General features: G+C 33.0%; 1 protein-coding gene across 2 annotated transcripts in view; it reads right to left on the bottom strand.

Moving 5' to 3' along the window:
- RSPO3 (R-spondin 3) overlaps positions 1-17,959 on the bottom strand; it is a 77,414-nt gene that overhangs the window by 24,790 nt on the left and 34,665 nt on the right. Inside the window, exons 4-5 of one of the 2 annotated variants that reach the window (XM_016157114.2) lie at positions 15,847-16,044; positions 5,874-7,316 (exon numbers count right to left, since the gene is read on the bottom strand). In XM_016157114.2, the coding sequence (XP_016012600.1) occupies positions 7,219-7,316; positions 15,847-16,044 (296 nt within the window). In that variant the 3' untranslated portion in view covers positions 5,874-7,218. Of the gene's footprint in view, positions 1-5,873; positions 7,317-15,846; positions 16,045-17,959 lie in introns of those variants that run through there. The other variant, XM_016157113.2, reaches the window with a different exon arrangement.

The following is a 17,959-nucleotide window of genomic DNA, read 5'->3' as shown; positions in this document are numbered from 1 at the left end:
GAACACTCTCAATTTTATCAGCAACAACAATAATAAGAAATAATAGCTAATGTCAATCACATGTGTGGTGCACATAGTAGAAAAGATCAGTAGAAAAGGAATAAATGGTCATCTTGAACACGTGGCAAAGCGTTGAAAGAGCATAGGAAGAAAGTTGGATTGACACACAAAAGATCCAGTTTCTAGTCCTGATTCACTTGTTTACTAGTTCACACTCCTAAGGTAATTATAAACTCTTTTTGGCCTTAGTTATTTGGTCTCACTAGACCTGGATGGAGTCAGGTCTGGGTTTCAGTCCAGTATCTGTCACTGTAATTTTAAGTTAATTACACTCAATGCCTCAATTTCCTTATTTTTAAAATGGAGTCAATAACAACAATGAATGGATACCCAAAATATTTAAAGGGCTACATGAGATAAATATGCAAATTACCAAGCTTTAGATAAATCATATAATTAAATCACAGCCCAATCAGAAAGAATCTGTCAATGGATACAGTTATTAGATTTAAATAAGTATATAAAACTCAAGGAAATTATTTTTCTGTTTTTTGGCTTTTTGTAATATGATCTGAGTTCCACTATAATTCTCTTGAAAACCATTTTTACTCCTTCAATAACTAGGAGTCTCATTTCTATTTTAATCTTCTTATCAGGTTCCCAGAATAATATAGCAAGGTAACTAAATACTGTGTCCTAACTCCTTAGTGTCCAGTGGTGAATAAATTCCCTTCTAGTTGTTATATTATTTACTGGGAACCTGTAGAATATTAGGATTTAAATCAATTTAGAATTTGAATATTATTTTTTAAAAAGTTTATGATTTTAAAAGCTATACATGTTAAGCAATTTGGTTTTAGACCATGAGATCAATAGTTAATAGCATATTAATGAGAGTAATGTAGGCTTGTAAAAAAGGCAATTTAATTTAAAGGGATAGAGTTTCATGGAAAATCAATGTTTAATATGATGGATTAAAAATACTTTTATATTTCCTATGAAACTGGGTGTTTGCAGTTAGAGGATTCTGGGTCACATGTTGTAGTTTTATTCTTTTCATTATTCCAAATGCATATATTCAAGTCCTTTGGGTCTTAAACTAACTTATTTTTTAAATTTTAGTATTGTACACACAGTTTTACTTAAGCAATAAACATCTGTCATCTGCCATTTATTAATATTAATTATAAATGGTCAGTGGCTCATAGGATCCAAGTATAGCAGCTGAGATTTTTCTAAATCTGACCTCCTTAGAGTTTATATAAAAAGTGTTCAGAGTAGTTTTCCTAAGATCTGTGCCAATTTAAGGCTGGTTTGCAACCTAGTGTTTTAGATTATGCATTTAGCAATCAAAAAAGTACATATAAATGACAGAAATCTCGATAAAAGCATTGTGCCAGGGGATTAGATGGGACAAATAACGAGAAAAGATATTGTTCAGAATGATATCTGTATCATACATTAAAGATTGCTACAAGTTAAAGGGTATGTGTACAGTACATAGGAATGTTACAAAATTTCATGTCTCTTTTCTATAGTGTTGCTGCTTCAGATGACAAATATGGAAGCAACATTTTCATAAATAAATGAATATAAATTTGAGGAGCAAACCAAGAAACAGACAAATATAAAGCCCAGCATGTTAGCGTATCCCGAGAGTAGTGTTCACAGCTCCTTATTTCTTGTCGCCCTAAAGAAACATCCTACAGCTACAGCATAATATACACTACAACATCTGACATAACCTCTGTATGATGCCTTAGGGGACACATTGATATATTCTTCCTTTCTGAGATTCAAGAAATTTTTATAAGAAAAAATATTGTGCTTTACTACAGTCAAGAGTCCACAAGAGTATCAAGTTCAGGTTTTAACATAAAACATAAAAGAGATTGGAAATCTTTAATGGTTTCATACTCTAGCGCAGGACTATTAATTGGTTAGCTCTTACTTCAATAAAACATTTCCGTATTTTTAAATTATTGTAAATTGTAGTAAAATGTTCATAACATAAAACTTTCCATTTTAATCATGTTTAAGTGCACAGATCAGTGGAATTAAGTACATTCACAATGTTGCATAACTATCACCACCTTCTATCTCCAGAAAACTTTTCATCTTGCAAAACGAAAACTCTGTACCTCTTAAATAACAATTCCCCATTTCCACCTCCCCCCAACCCCTGGCAACTACCATTCTACTTTCTGTCTCTATAAATAGGTATTTCACATAAATAAAATCATATAGCATTTGTTTTTTTTGTGACTGCTTGCTTCACTTAGCATCATATTTCAGGGTTTATCCATGTTGTAGCATGTGACAGAATTTTCTTCCTTTTTAAGACTGAATAATATTCATAGTATATCATATTTTGTTTATCCATTCATGTATATTACAGAATATACTTGAAAGGCACCTTTTGGCTATTGTGAATAATCTTGCTATAAACATGGGTTTACAAATATCTCTTTGAGATCTTGCTTTCAATTATTTTGGATATATAACTAGATGTGGAATTGGTAGATCATATTGTAATTCTATTTTTAATGTTTTGTGGAAATATTATGCTGTTTTCCACAGTGGCTCTACCATTTTACATTCCCACCAACAGTGTACAACGGTTCCAATTTCTCCATATCCTCTCCGACAACATGCACTTCTATTTTTATCTATTTTAAATATTGGGTTCTACATAAGATTTCAATAAAGCAGAGGGTTCTGTTACTAAAACCCATTTTAAAATGACTTTTCTCATCCAAACTTCTCATCTTGTAAGCATCTGTAGATAGCCCAGCAATATATTACCAGGAGCAAAGCAAGACTCAGTAAAATGCCCATTAAAAAGATTGCTCTTCTCCCTGTAAGAAACCTCTTGCCTGCCTCTTCACGTGTGTGTGTGTGTGTGTGTGTGTGTGTGTGTGTGTGTGTGTGTGTGTGTACTCCTTCCTAGACCATCTTTTCAGGTAGAACTTTCTTAGCCTAATGCTCAAATTTGCTTTCCACAATACTTGGCCCTAAGCCACCCAAGTGTTGAGAATAAATTTACTAAGAAAGTTCTATTTTATTGACGGGAGACTGTCTCTTTTCCATTGTAGCATCTAAGCATAGCTCAAGTAGGTGTCTCCCTTTGCTGTTTAAAAATAGAGCTGATAAGAAGTGATTAAAAAAAAACAAAAAGCAGGTAAAGCTAGTACAGTAATACATTATTAATTATCTGTATGGCTCCACGAATTGGATTAGTAATATCAACACAGTTGTTAATGGAAAAAAATAACACAATACTACAGAAAATTCGTGGAAACTGCAATGCACCAGGACTGGAACAAAGTCACTTGGCTAAAGTAATTTTATCTCTTTAGGTGTTGGTGTCATTTATTGTCAAAAAAGGATGGTTACACATCTTTACGATTCCATTGACTCTCTCGTTTTTGATGTTTCATATGTTGCTATTACTATACAAGAGACATAAGATTAATCCTAATACACATCTCCTTTTAATTAGATTAGTAGAGGAAGAAGTGAGTTTATGAGGGATTGAAGGCGAGAAAGCTTATGTATGTATATATATGGATCACCATGTGTACACACAAATACATTTACACTAGTGTGCCTAGCACTGTCTAGCACACAATTTTTAATAAAGTTTCATTGAATGAACATCCACACATATAAGATTATAGTATTTAACAAACTTTAAAAATAATCTGCAAACCCAAAGGAAAAGTTGTGATTATTTAAAAGATAGGAAAACTCACTGTAAGTATAGTCAAATAAATAACAGAATACAAAAAATATTTGCTATACACATTATAAAAGGTTAATAAACTTACTATACAAAGAGTTCTTATACTGATTCAGAAAAGAAATTACTCAATAGAAAAATGGACAAAACATATAAATGAGTATCCTATAAAAATTCAAATAATGAATGAAACATGATTCATCCTACCAATACTCAGAAAAGTGCCAATAATAAACTAATACCATTGTTAACACATCAGATTGGCAAGAATTAAAAAAAAACTGATAACATCAGTTCTGGCAAGTATATAAGAAAACAGGCATTTGTGATACACTGCAAATGTTAACTGTTAAAAACTTTTTGAAAACCAGTCTGGCAGAATACCTTAATATTTAAAATATGAACATACTTTGATTCATCCGCCCAATGTTTGAGTGTTTTATATTAGATCTCATAATTATTGAATGCTTACCACGTGCCAGACGAAAGTTTTAAGAGTTTTATATAAACTCATTAACCACCCCCACACACTACATAATGTCCTACCATAACTGTGAGGTAGTTACTGTTATCCCCCTTTTACAGATGAGGCAAGTAGGATATACAAAGGCTAATACTATATTTAGAAAGTGAGCGTATCAGTTCATTAACATTATAAAGATTATTATAGTAGTAAGACCAAAACACAGGAAATGATGTTACTATACATGTATGCCATTAGAGTATATTGTATATACACTACTATGGATTCTATACATATCATAGCATGTAACTGTTATGGATATTTAAAAATGATGCTTTTGTGAAAACTGAACAACAAAACAAATAAACAGTTAACCCAGAGTTGAACTGAGATGGTTCTGCCTTTTACAGTATTTCAGTATGCTTTTACCTTACTAAGCTAACACTGCAGGTATTAAACATTATATTTTAAAAACTGCGAACACGAAAGGAAACAACGATTCTAGGAGCAGATAATTCATTGAAAATCAAAGGCATGGGAGGAAAGGATAAGGTAAGATATGAAGCAGGAGGGGCACAAAGGGCATAAACATGGTAGAAAGCCAAAGGGCTGAGGACGAGAAATTAAACAGGAAAACTCCCTTTTCTACACATTTCAGAAAAAATTTGACAGACTGAATGTGTGTGGATCCACCTTAGGTCTGCCCGTGAAATACTTTAGTAAATCGTGTCTTAGCTATTGAAACAAATCAAATTTGAAATAAAACCAAATTCTTTTATGATTTTGGTGTTGCATGGAAAGCAGAAATACATCATATCAGATGTTTACAGTGTGTATTTATTATTCTGAGGGACATTTCACTATCATATGTCCATATTCCATAAAAATTATTAGCCATATAATTAGCATTCTACTAATTACATTATGGAACACCAGGTTATTATTTCTGTCAATTAGGGTAATAAGGTCACAATTAGATATTAACTGCCGATCCTAAATATGCATATATTTCTATGCCTATCTTGATTTTTAGAATTAGCAACTATTCATATTTCCCAAGTGTGAGTTTAATGTGTTGGTATTTTCTTGCCTAAAGTGTGACATTTTTAAAAATATTAGTGAAAAATAAGTAGCATTGTGCTTTTAGACATTAGATTCATATAATGTAAAAGTAAAAAAAAAATGGACATGTTTGCATTGAGATATAAAATATAATTTAACTCTGTTTAGAAATTCTTTGTTAAATCTGATCCTTTGCAAAAATAGGAAAAGCAGACTTTTCCAGCAGAAATAACAAATAAACAAAACAACTCTTTACAAGCCAAATTCCCAATTACGACAGCCTGGGCTCACAGAGGCTAGAGTTATGACCTGGGGTGGTATATACACAATATAAACACAAAAGTTCAGTAATTAGGTTCGAGTTAATTTTAAAGTTTCAGTGGCCTGGTGCATAACCAAACAAAAGGTCATTACCCATACTGGTACATTTCACGCAGAACACTCAGCAGCTAGAAATGGAAATGGTCATGTCTTTACTTAAGCTTGTACAAATCAATCCCAGAAACCACTCTCATGAGTAGTGGATTCTTTTTCTATTCATTTCAGATTCAGTTAACTCACATTAAAAATGTTTTTACCAAACTAGAGAAATAAAAAAAAAAAATTAAAATATTATTAGCATTATGCTGGACATGTCTCTCCAGTCTAAAATAGATGGAGAAAAACTGGTTATTCTTCCTCACTTAATTTTTCCCCCATAAATGATATTGGACAGTGATTACCCTATAGAAAAGAATAAGCTTCTAGATTTTGTACAGTTTGAACTTATTTTAGAAGGGAGACACTTGCATCTGTTCTTTTGTCAGCCTAGCACCCTTGTTCCTGCATAGAACTGCCACTCAAAATGGTCCACATGTTCTTGGCTTCAACAGTGGTCATGCGACTTGGGCAGACCAATCACAGTACTCCAGTCTCCCTGTTTCAGTGATTAGTTCAAGGGGTAGACATGTGACCCAAGCAAGGTCAATTTTAGTCCATTCATGAGAATGGATCCTGGAAGAGAGAAAACTATCCTTTTGTATTGAGAGCAATATAAATATAGATTTAGAGCTGCTAGGAGCCAGCTTTCCCCTGAATAGAGAAAGTATTTCTGAGTAGAGAAAGGCTTTCTGCAACAGGGGAGAACAAAGCCAATAAACAATGAGAAACAGAGGCAGAATGAATTGAAATGGTGAGAAAGAGCTAGGTAATATTGTTTGAGTATTTAGAACAAGCTGTGTCTAAAATAAATAGTTTCCTTTTTGCTTAAGGTAATTTGAAATCTGTCATCTTCAGCTGAAATGTCCTGATGAATACAAAGGGTTATCAATGAGGGATAAATACTGACATGTTGTTTTTTCTGTTCTACCAATAGTCACACATATTTAAAAACAATGTTTTTGGAGAAACTCAAAGAAAAATTATAGAAAAGCATTTCCAATTTAGGACTTGAAAAACAGAGTGTTTTAAATGAAAGGTAAAAGGGTCTGAACTGAAGACTAACTGGAAAGAGGAATACACATAATAAAGAACAGAAACATAGTGGATTAAGAGGTTTTCAAGAATTTGTCATTTATACCCATTTTGCCTGTTAATAATAATAGCCTACTGGTGCTACGCACTGTGCTAGAAACTTTATGCTTCGATTTTTCCATGAATAAAATAACAGATCTCATTCTATTTGGAATTTGCTTTGACGGTACTATAAAAGGATTAAACCAGCTGAGTGGTACATTCCCATTCATGATGCTAAAATAATATAATTTTAATATAAACAAGCTTGAGAATGTTTCTGTTTCAATGAAGTCACAGAATCTAATGTAACCTGCTTGTATTTGCCTGGTCACACCTCTTGGGAAGCCTAAGGACAAAGTATCCAATCCTCTCTGCCGGGCTGCAACAATCTACAAAGTTAGTCTGTAACCCTTCTATGAAGAAGTTGCTGAAGTAGATAAAAGAACAAGATAATGATCTATGGAAAGAATAATTCTTTTGTGGCTTCGAATGTGAGGTATCTTCTCTGCCAAAGAGGTTTCAGCAGCACCAGCAGTTTCAAGGAGTGACTGTATTCTGGAGGTGGGAAAGAGGACAGGAGCATGAAAGGAGGAAGTGTCTTTTTGCTGGAGAAATGTTTACTTTGTAATTAGCAAAGGACAAGAAGGACCTTTTGGAAACTATACTTGGGGGTCCAAAATTTAAATTTATGCTGATGCTCTCGTAGTCTCTCTCTAGAGAATCCTCCTAATTGGCAGGGATCTCAGTTGGCTAGAACAGGCTGCAAATGAAGCCAAGGTCTTGGGGTCATTTCTCCAAAGGGCCTGTTAACTCAGCTCTGTTCCACAGCCACAAGCTGGATCTTTAACCCTACTTAGCCATCTTGCAAACACATATTAGCACATCAACATAGCGGTCACAGAAAAAAGTCAATATTCACCTTGTGACCAAAACAAAAAACACGAGAGATATTTTATTTTGCCAGAATAAACAAATGTCTTTGTAAATGTGTTAGCAAATTCTAATGGAGACTGCAGCTACTGATGAAGCAAATCCCAAAGAAAAAAATCTGTCCATGTTACAAGTGAGCTGATCACCAATGCTCATTATCTTGTAGACCAATATAAACCATGGTGCCAAGATCTAAAATATAAGATTCATGATGGCAGGGAAATTTGTGTTTTGTTTGTTTCTTTTGTTCATTTTATATCCTCAACACCTAAGTGCATCTAGCACATAAATGGTGCTTTAATAAATATTTGTTAAGTGTATGAAGGTATCTTGGCTTTGCCTTTTATTTATTCTTTCTATTCTGCTCTTTATAAATTGAAAAGTACAATAGGAATAACCTCTTACACAACATCTCCTTTATCAAACATTGAGTGTGTTTTTACAAAGGAAGAAACAGTACCTTTGATAGTAAGAGAAATTTGAATAATGAACAGTCCTACTCATCTCACCGCAAACAACAGAAAAGGCCTCTGTGGCAAGTTGCAAAAGAAGAGTATAATTCTCCACTCATTTCTGTATATGCATACTGACTTGCAAAGTAACTTTATGGTTTCTCCTACAAGAGGTGCAATCTATTTTTTTCAGCTCTTGAATCAGGACTGGCCTTGTGAATTGTATAGGCTAACAGAATGTGGTGAAAGTAAAATTACGCTAGTTCGAAGCCTGAAGTGAAACTGCTTCTCCTCTCCCTCTTAAAACTGTAGAACCCCTAGCCACTTTGGCAGTGATAGAAACATAGTAGTTTCTTCAGTCAGTCCTCAGCCAGCCAACTGCATGAGAGAGCCCAGCTGGAATTGCGTGGAGGATCTCAGCTCAAATTGCTCATCCACATTTATTGTTATTGTTGTTTTAAGCTTCTATGTTTAGAGATTATTTTTATGCAGCAAAAGCTAACTGAAACAACTTCACTCTTGTGCACGGGATGTAAACAATGACAAAATTAATGTTTGCTTAAGGGCTGAAGAATGCTTTTTCTACTATAGCTACTACTCTATTCAATAACCTGACCCATGTGTGTTATGTTATACACACTGATGGATCTAAACGCTTTAGATATTTACAAACATTATTTAAAAATCTGAGAAAATGTAGGCATTTGTCTGGATAATTTACTATAAAAATGGTTTTAGAGTAGGGATGCTAAGGTATACAACAACGTAGCAGAAAAAGCCTTAAAAATGATTATTCTATAACCGTAGCAAGAAAGAGACTGCTTAAGTATTTCCCATTTAAACTCTGACCATGATGAATAATATCCCCTGAATCTTAAAGAGCCTGCAAAAATAGAATACCGTGAATTTTGTATTAATTTTAAAGAGATAACTGCTGGTTGAATCATAAAAAAAAATACGGTACCTGTGATTGAAAGGCATGAAATAAAAGGCTTCTTATTTTCTGCTGAGCCTTTCCTTTAAGATTGAGAAGTTTTATAAAACACAACAGGATTGTGAAATATTTTAGAGGCAAGAAACTTTACTATCGTCAATTCATCTTTTCCAACATCTATCTAGGTGCTGGCTGTGATCCTTCTGCTCCATTTTTAACAGAGGGAAGTAAATGGTAGTATACATAAAGGACGCTGGTGTGGTCTTCAACCCACGAATCTAGGAAATTGAGAAGCTTCACAAAAATCTTGTCATTGTAATGTCAATGAGAGAGAAAACAATGAGAAAGGTTGGGATCTATCGCAGAGGCTATAACATTATTTTGGCTATATGGATAAGAAAGTATGACACATAACCATCGAGTTTGCAAGCTGATGCTTCGTGGATTAAACTGGAGTTGGTAGAAAAGAAACCAAAAGGAGTATGAGCTGAATAATCTAGCTAAGGAGGAAAAACATAATCAAATAAAGTCAGGGGATATAGGCTATGAGAGAACAGGACTGGAAGAGATCTGAAGATGAACCATGATTTTTATGGTTCCTATAGTACCTACATTCCTTAAAAACAGTAGTACACCTGCATTAATGTTAAAAGCCTACCATTTAAGTTAGGTTGTGGTATATACAAGCTGTAACCTTTTGATTGGCAACAACTGTACTCTAGGTCTGGTTCTAGTACTTACAACATTTAGAGAGAAAATTTTGAAGTATTAGGTTGATCTATATGAAACTGCTAATATATGACTACTTGTGACTGACACAAATGGCAGCTTCATATGGTTCAACCTAATGGAGAGGACAGCATTAAAAAAGCAAGAGATAGCTGTAACCACATAGTAAGTCCTGATGAAGAGAAAGGTAAATAGTAATTAAAGAACTGGTAGACTTCTCCACTGAGGACATGAAATGAAAAATTGGGCTTAGCCTTTAAGAGGAGATACATACATTTATATTAGGGAACATCGCTCTGAAAGAAAAACGTGTTATTTACTGTAATGGACTACCTTTCTAGGAGGTTTTAACATAGCTGAATATTTTCGTGTGGTAATAAAATATTTTAAATGAAAAGAACATGAATTTTTAATAAAATTTATAATTATCTTTGTATGGATCAGGGAGCAAAATTTCCCCTCTGTTCTACCATCTTGTCCTGGTTACCAAAGCTTCCCACCAGGTGCAGGTTTTCAGTGGTGGCAACAGGTCCACCACCTCTGAACAACCAACCTATTTGGATAGGAACTGACTAGACTCCAAGAAGGAATAACAACGAGAGGTTGCTGAGTTTAGACCAGGGTTTCTTGTCCTTGGCATTAGCAGATAATTTTTGTTGTGGAGGACTGTCCTGCGTGTCATAGGACATTTAGCAGCATCCCTAGTCTCTATCCACTAGATGCCTATAGCATTCCCTCCGCTAAGTTGTGATAGTTAAAACTGACTCCTGGGGAGCAAAATCATGCTAATTGAGAACCACAGTCTCTAATGCCACTATTATATCAGCTTTGCACTTTGTTGAATTTTCTCCAATATATCAAAGGGCTAATCTACTGATCAGGTAGAGGGAAAGAGCAGAAAGTTTCCATCCTCCAGTGCTTATACAGGCTGAGTGTCCGTGGGCCAGCTGGTCCTCCTCCATGAAGTGAAGGTGGGGACAGGACATCATCTAAATACTCCAAGCCAGCTGGCATCCTACGATATTGAGCTAATGAATCCATCTATTTGGATTTTGAGGACTATTCAGGAAATATTGGATACATGTCTTATTTTGAATTTGAACAAATATTTAATATAGACATTTTCTGTAGAAAACTCAACTATTCATCACTGGAATAGCTAGTATAAAGATTTTAAAAAGTAAACTAAAAAACAGAGGAGCAAACCTAGGAAACAAGCAGACAAATATTTTTTATTTGCTCGATTTTTTAAAACTTTTTTTTTGCTGTAATTTTAAATGCAGTGCTCATGAAAAATATAATGTCTATTTATAATACTGATAAATATAATGCATATTTAAGGTGTGATTAATAATTAGTAAGCTGACATATAACACTTTTGCTTTATGTAAAACATACTAGACATTTACTACCAGACTTTTTAATTTTGAGAAGGCACATAAAACAACCTATAATATGTTCAAATAATGCAATAATCTCACATGTATTTCTTCCATGGAAATGTCTCTGGACATTTTATTTATTTATGTTTTAATAGATTCCTTTCCCCTTTCTCTGCTGAGAGGAATGCTATTTCTTCCTGACACCAAGAAAGCTGATCCTACCCCATTTCATCTGTGACTGCTCTTCTCTTTTCTTTCTATCCCAAGATCATGCATTGTGTGTAATTAGTTTGTGTGTTCCTCATGCAATTAGCCAAGGAACAAAATTTCTTTCGTTATTTGTAAATTGCCTCAAAATCCAATATGTATAAAAAATTCTCTTCATAAATAGTAAGTGTTGGCGCCCTCACACACTGTTGGTAGGGTTGCAAATTGGTACAGCTACTATGGAAAACAGTTTGGAGGGTTCTCGAAAACTTAAAAAGAACCATTTATGGCCCAGCAATTCCATTTCTGGGTACTTATGCAAAGAAAACCGAATAATCAATTCAAAAATATATATGCACCTCTATGTTCACTGAAGCACTATTTACAATAGCCAAGATATGAAAGGAATCTAAGTGCCCATCAATAAACAATTGAATAAAGAAGTTGTGGTAGATATATACAATGGAATATTATTCAGTCATAAAAAAATTTTACTGTTTGCAACAACACAGATGGACCTAGAGGATATTATGCTAAGTGAAATAAGTCAGACAGAGAAAGACAAATACCATATGATTTCACTTACATGTGGAATTTAAGGAACAAAATAAACTAACAAACAAAATGAAAACAGATTCCTAGATACAGAGAACAAACTTGTGATTGCCAGATAGAATGGGGGTTGTCGGGAGGCTAAGTGAAAAGATGAAGGGATTAAGAAGTACAAATTGGTAGTTATAAAATAATCACATTGATGTAAAGTACAGGTGGGTACTAGACTAATCAGGGGGATCACTTCATAAATTATATAAATGTCTAACTACTATGCTGTATGCCTGAAGCTAATATAAAATAATATTGAATGTCAACTCTAATTGAAAAATAAAAACTTAAAAACAAAATTAAAAAAAAAGAAATTCTCTTCAGTTGATTAAAGGAATTTAAAAATGAATGAGAAACATGTTTGGTGATCTTCCTTTCTCTTTCCCCACCCCTGACACACATATAAAAATCACCCTTTTGCATCAAATGCAGTCACATGTATATCTCCCTGTCCTGTTTCACTCCCCCTTATCTAAGAGGATTACACCTATTATATCAAAAGAGTCAATAAATATAAGTTGATAACCATTGAAAGTGCATTTCTCCTTTTCTTTTATTTCAATATATTGTTTTACTGTATATGTGATAGTACTCTGTGTTAGCCTTTATAATCTCTTAAATGTGTTAAGCATCTCTGTTATTTTAGATATATAATTTAACTGAGATGGGCTCAAGCTAGAAACTATGGCAATGGTAGTAACTTCTTATCAAAGCTAATATTTGTTAGAGAAGTTAAGATTAAAAGGTAGCATGTCAGGTACAGGGAAATAATTTTAAATGATGTAAATAGTACATCAGGTAAAAATTCAGACTTGGGGCTACAGAAATTACATTTTTCTCTGTAGGTTCATTTACTATAACTATTCTAAGCATAAGAAGACATTAGTAAAGAAAAATATGGATGTGTAAGATTAGCAACCATTTTTTTCTACTGTATGTATATATTAACAAGTATCTCACTACTAGAATAATCCATACTGTTACTAAAATCTAGTTACTTCCATTCATCTGATTTGTGTACATTTTGGAAAGTCATTTCTGGATCTTATCATTCTTCCCCAGAGACTTTGCCTCTGAAAATTACAAAACAGCAGAAAAAATCTTGAACACACACTCTACACCTTTTCCAAATATGACTTATCTACCTTTGTCTGTTGTTAACCTCTTAGGCAGGGATGATAGATGTAAGTTTAAAATTAAGATTTTCAGGCTAAATTTTATTTTCAAAAACCTTATCTTTTAACTTACTCATCTAGAAATGCTCAATACATGAACCTAAATGATCTTATTTTATTAATCTATAAACATATATAGGAGCAACTCAACTAATTCTAGTGATAGAAAAATCATCTTTATTACTTTATTGTGTTTATGTATTGTTTAACACTATATGTATACACGCACATGTATATATATGTAATCTCCACATATGTGCACACATCCATGCACACACATATACAAAGAATATCTCAGAGCCTAAATGAAAATTTTCTGGGTAATATTATTTTGACATGATATTTGATATATAATGGCCTATCCGGGGAAGATAAATACTTTTATATTTGGTTTCTTCATGTTCAAATAGGATATTTGATAGGTTACCATTAAAGAAAGCTAAGAAATCTGCTAGGTTAGAAAGTAAGGAATGCAGAAAGAATTGATTTCCTTTCTATTTAAAAATTTTTAGTTTACATGAGAAAAGTTTTTGAAGTGAATAAAAATGAATGAAAATTAATAAAAATGGAACTAAATATGGAATTTAACTATAAAATGTAATCCATATTTCCTACTTGATTGTCTATGCATTATTAAATTTGAAAAAGAATAAACACCTACATTTTATGTTTGTATAAAGTTCTTTTTGTAAATATAAAATATCATGATATACTAGCAGAGGGGAGGTAAATATATCAGAAAGAAACTTTTAAGCCAAGCTTATGTCAGTTACTATTTTAAACTTCTAGTGGCATTATTTATCTTAGCCATTCTTAGTTTTAAAAAGTGACATTTTTAATGTGAATGATTAGGTCAAGTGCTAGCAAAACATATTAGGAGACCACATTCTCAAATAAAAGAAATAAAATGTAATTAATACCATAATTTAATTTTTTCTATTGAATAAAATTTTCTTCACTTATATGTTAAAAGCCAAATATACTGAATACTGATTAGTAACGTAGAATCTTTGTAGAAAGAATAATATGAGCAAAGACCACCTGTAAGTCATTAAATTTCCAGAAAATTTAGTAAACATAAGTACACGTAGGGGTATGAGAGCTTACCAACAAGTAGAGTGATGAAATATTTGATTTCCAAATCCAACTTTAAAATCTAAGATGTTTTAAATTAATTGGTAACGAATGCCAAAATGACCTTTTTCACTAGCCAACTTTCATTCCTTAAGCCTAATTTTAATCAAAACCTCTTACAGATTTACAAAAGCTTAAAGTTCCCTTTAAAATAATTCATGTTTTCAAGGATTTTATCACATTAACTACTTGATTACTAACGGCAACAATAGGCGCTATACTTTTTGTTGGCCAGTTTATTTGGTATAGTGCAAGATACTTTGCAAAGTACAGGTAAACCAAGGTCTTTCTTGTATGAGCTATATTCAAGCTTCCACAGCATCCTCTCTGTGTTGCAATTGAACTTTGTTGACACGCATACATTCTCCCATACTATATGGTATTGTGATTATCTGTTTAAACACCTCTATCGTACTCTGAGTGAACATTTAGGATAGAAATTGTACCCTATTCAGTTGTGAACCTCCAAGGCTTAGCACTGTGCATGGTCAAAAAGTAAATTTCAATAAAATGATGTTGAATTAATGAAAGAATGAATGAATAAAACATGCAAAAGAAATTCAACCAGAGGTAGCCAAACTCCTTTCAAGCTATAATTAATTGAGAAGATCATTTATTGACTCACCAGATAATTACCAATAGTATTATAAAGCTATATAAAATATTTGTAGGCAGTGGTGCTGAAGACATTAGTGAGAAAGATTTTAAAAAATTAAAATTTAAAAGTCAACAGCTTCTAGGTGGAAGTTTAATCACCTTAAAACATCATATTAAATGGTATATTTCTCATTGGCAATTATAAGATTTTAGAACAAGCTCTGACACAGAATTATTTAATATTGATCTAATAGGTTCTGTAAACTGGTATAATAATTAGTGTAATGTGAAAAAAATGGGTGAATCAAATGTCATCAACAGTTGTATTACATATATATATGTATATATATATATACATATATATATATATATATAAAATGGCCTTGTTTTTTTACCTCACATGGAAAATCAGCTTTAAAATGTGTATACATTTAAATATTGAAAAAATCCTCTTACCTTTAAAATATGTTTATCTACAAAACCCCACAACCTAACTATACTACTTTGGTTTTTAGGCAATAAATAAAGGAGCATGTTGATTTCTGGTATCTCTTCACCATGATCTTGTACCATATGAGATTAGATCTGGTGTTTATGAGGCTTCCCAAAGGTTTTCTAGGAACTAGGAACATGGATGATAGGAAAGACAATGCACCCCCTACCGTCCCACCTGCCAAACAGACCTAAATGCCTGTGAGGTAGCTTCCTTCATCAGGATTCATTGAGCACACTTCTATAGTAGTTTAGAATTCTAGTATCGGTCTCCATTTTTAAAAATTATACATCTATACTCTGTAATTTACAGCCCACATATTTTTTGGGTGGCATACATTTTAGGGTTTTGGACAAGGGTGATTATACTAAATGTGTCCTAGGAAATAAAGTGAAATTTGCTCAAGTTATAAAGATTCAAATAAGCACATTTTGTTAGTATGATTGTACCTCGTTCTCCCTTCTGACACTTCTTTCTTTGCACTGTACACTTTCTTGTCTCACTGGTGAGAGGACACAGGTTACCCTTTGCTGACGGATGCTGTGTTATTTCTCGGACCCTTGTTTCAGTCCCTCTTTTGAAGCCACACGTTTTTCCTTTCTTCATGCAAGGACTCCAAGGACTCCATTCACTGGCCTCACAGTGCACTGAAACAGAACAGCAGAAACAGCATCAGCTGGTTCACCAATATTGTTACGATTGTTAAATAAACAAAAAAGTTTGCTTCCATCAATGCTTGCCCGAATTCTGAGCAGAGTTCTTGTAGAACAAAGCTGGACAAGATGTCTTAAAGATCAAACGAAGAGAAAAGGAAAGGCAGGAATAGAATGTTTTCAGTTTTTTAGTACTCATATTATCAGGTAAATTCATTCTTGCATTAAATTTACTTTTCACTCTAGATTTGATTAACCAGGTACTATTAATATCACTCACAACTGATGATATAAGACTCTCTTTCCACAAAAATAAGTTTCTAGTAAATTTTCTTGCTGACTTCTGATTTAAAGAATCCTCACTTTAGAACAGAATGTTATATTTCACACAACCTCAAGGAAAAGAACCTAAATGTTTTAGATATTTAAAGCCATTTGCCATACATTTTTTCATATGCTTTTCCAGTCACTTTCAAGTATTTGAATGCAACACAAAGTTAAATAGAAATTATTACATAAGTGAATTTAACTTTTTGTGAACTTAAGTGCTATTATATCATTATAATTTTGGTTAAAGAGTAGAGCAACTGTCACTTAATGATATCATAATCTTTTGCCAGTAAAAAACATATCTTCTATATTGATATTAATCATTAAAAAGCAGTGAATTTTCAGCAGATACAAATAAAAACACCTCCAAGAAAGGAAATAGAAAAATAAAAATCAAAGTCTGAGCTGTCACTTCATTCAATATCTATGTAGTGACAGAATTAAGAGGACTAAACTAGAGAAAATTATATGATGTGGAAGTGATTAGAATTCTCATAATTTTTCACAATAATGAAGGTGGTTTATGCAAATGTATACCTAGACTTCAGAAAAACAGATTTTAAAAATTACAGCATAGTTAACTGTCAGTTCTTAGTCACATGATGACTGAATGGTTCTAAAAATGAAATTCTAATAACAATCTTAGATAACTCCATTGAGGAAGAAGGGAAATATGCAAAATTAATGAGTTTAGACAGTAATAAAATAAAATGGTATAGCTAAAAGCCTCAAGAGAAGGAGAACTCTTTTCTAGAAAAATACTATAGAATAAATCTATAGTATTAGTGCCTAAAAATATTTCTGAAAAAAAATGGGAACTCTGGAAAACATGTAAAGACAAAAGATAAGGTGACTTAAGTTAAATTCAGGTCATTAAATGAACATTGTAGAACTAGGGCTCTCTCTGGTTAACAGATAATTAAGAAAAATCAGAACTACTCCACTTCTGTATTTAGTCTATTATCTGTATTAAGAACAATCTTAAAACTGCAAATAAACTATTCCTTAATAAGTACATATCTCAAAAAGTAATTATCTCCCTGTCCATCAAGTGGTCATGCTGTGGTTGGTTATCAGTCAGAAACACTGTAAAAGAGATTCTTGAACTAGAAGGAAAGTTCAATTGGATGTCCCATCAGTACTTAAAAACCATTACAATATCATTACTTGTTTGCTCTCATTCTTGTGGACCAACTACATGGTTCCACAGAGAACATAGCAAGGACATGTTCCTTACTACTCACTCTTTAGAGCTGGGTATCTTCCCTTACTGACAAGTTAAATAAGAGGAGCAATAAGAATGATAGAATGACAGTACAGAAAAGAAGCAAACATCTGGAGCACAAAGTAAAAGAAATATGTTCCTCTATAAAATGGGATTTGGTGGACATTTATGCTTCATTTGACCTGCAAACCATAGGGAATGGTTTCCTCCCAATTGAAAATCTAGGTAAGAAATAAGTCATATAGTGTAGATTTTAGCAAAGAGAGAAACACATTCTTCAGTCTCTTGGGTGAACACTAGAGAGCTAGGATCAAGGTACTGAGAATAGCACTGAGAATAACTCGCTTGCCTCCT

Source organism: Rousettus aegyptiacus, unplaced genomic scaffold (genome assembly GCF_014176215.1).
Source record: "Rousettus aegyptiacus isolate mRouAeg1 unplaced genomic scaffold, mRouAeg1.p scaffold_m13_p_1, whole genome shotgun sequence".
Classification (NCBI taxonomy): Eukaryota; Metazoa; Chordata; class Mammalia; order Chiroptera; family Pteropodidae; genus Rousettus; species Rousettus aegyptiacus.
Note: the sequence above shows the minus strand (reverse complement) of the source record. Positions and strands in the feature narration are given on the sequence as shown.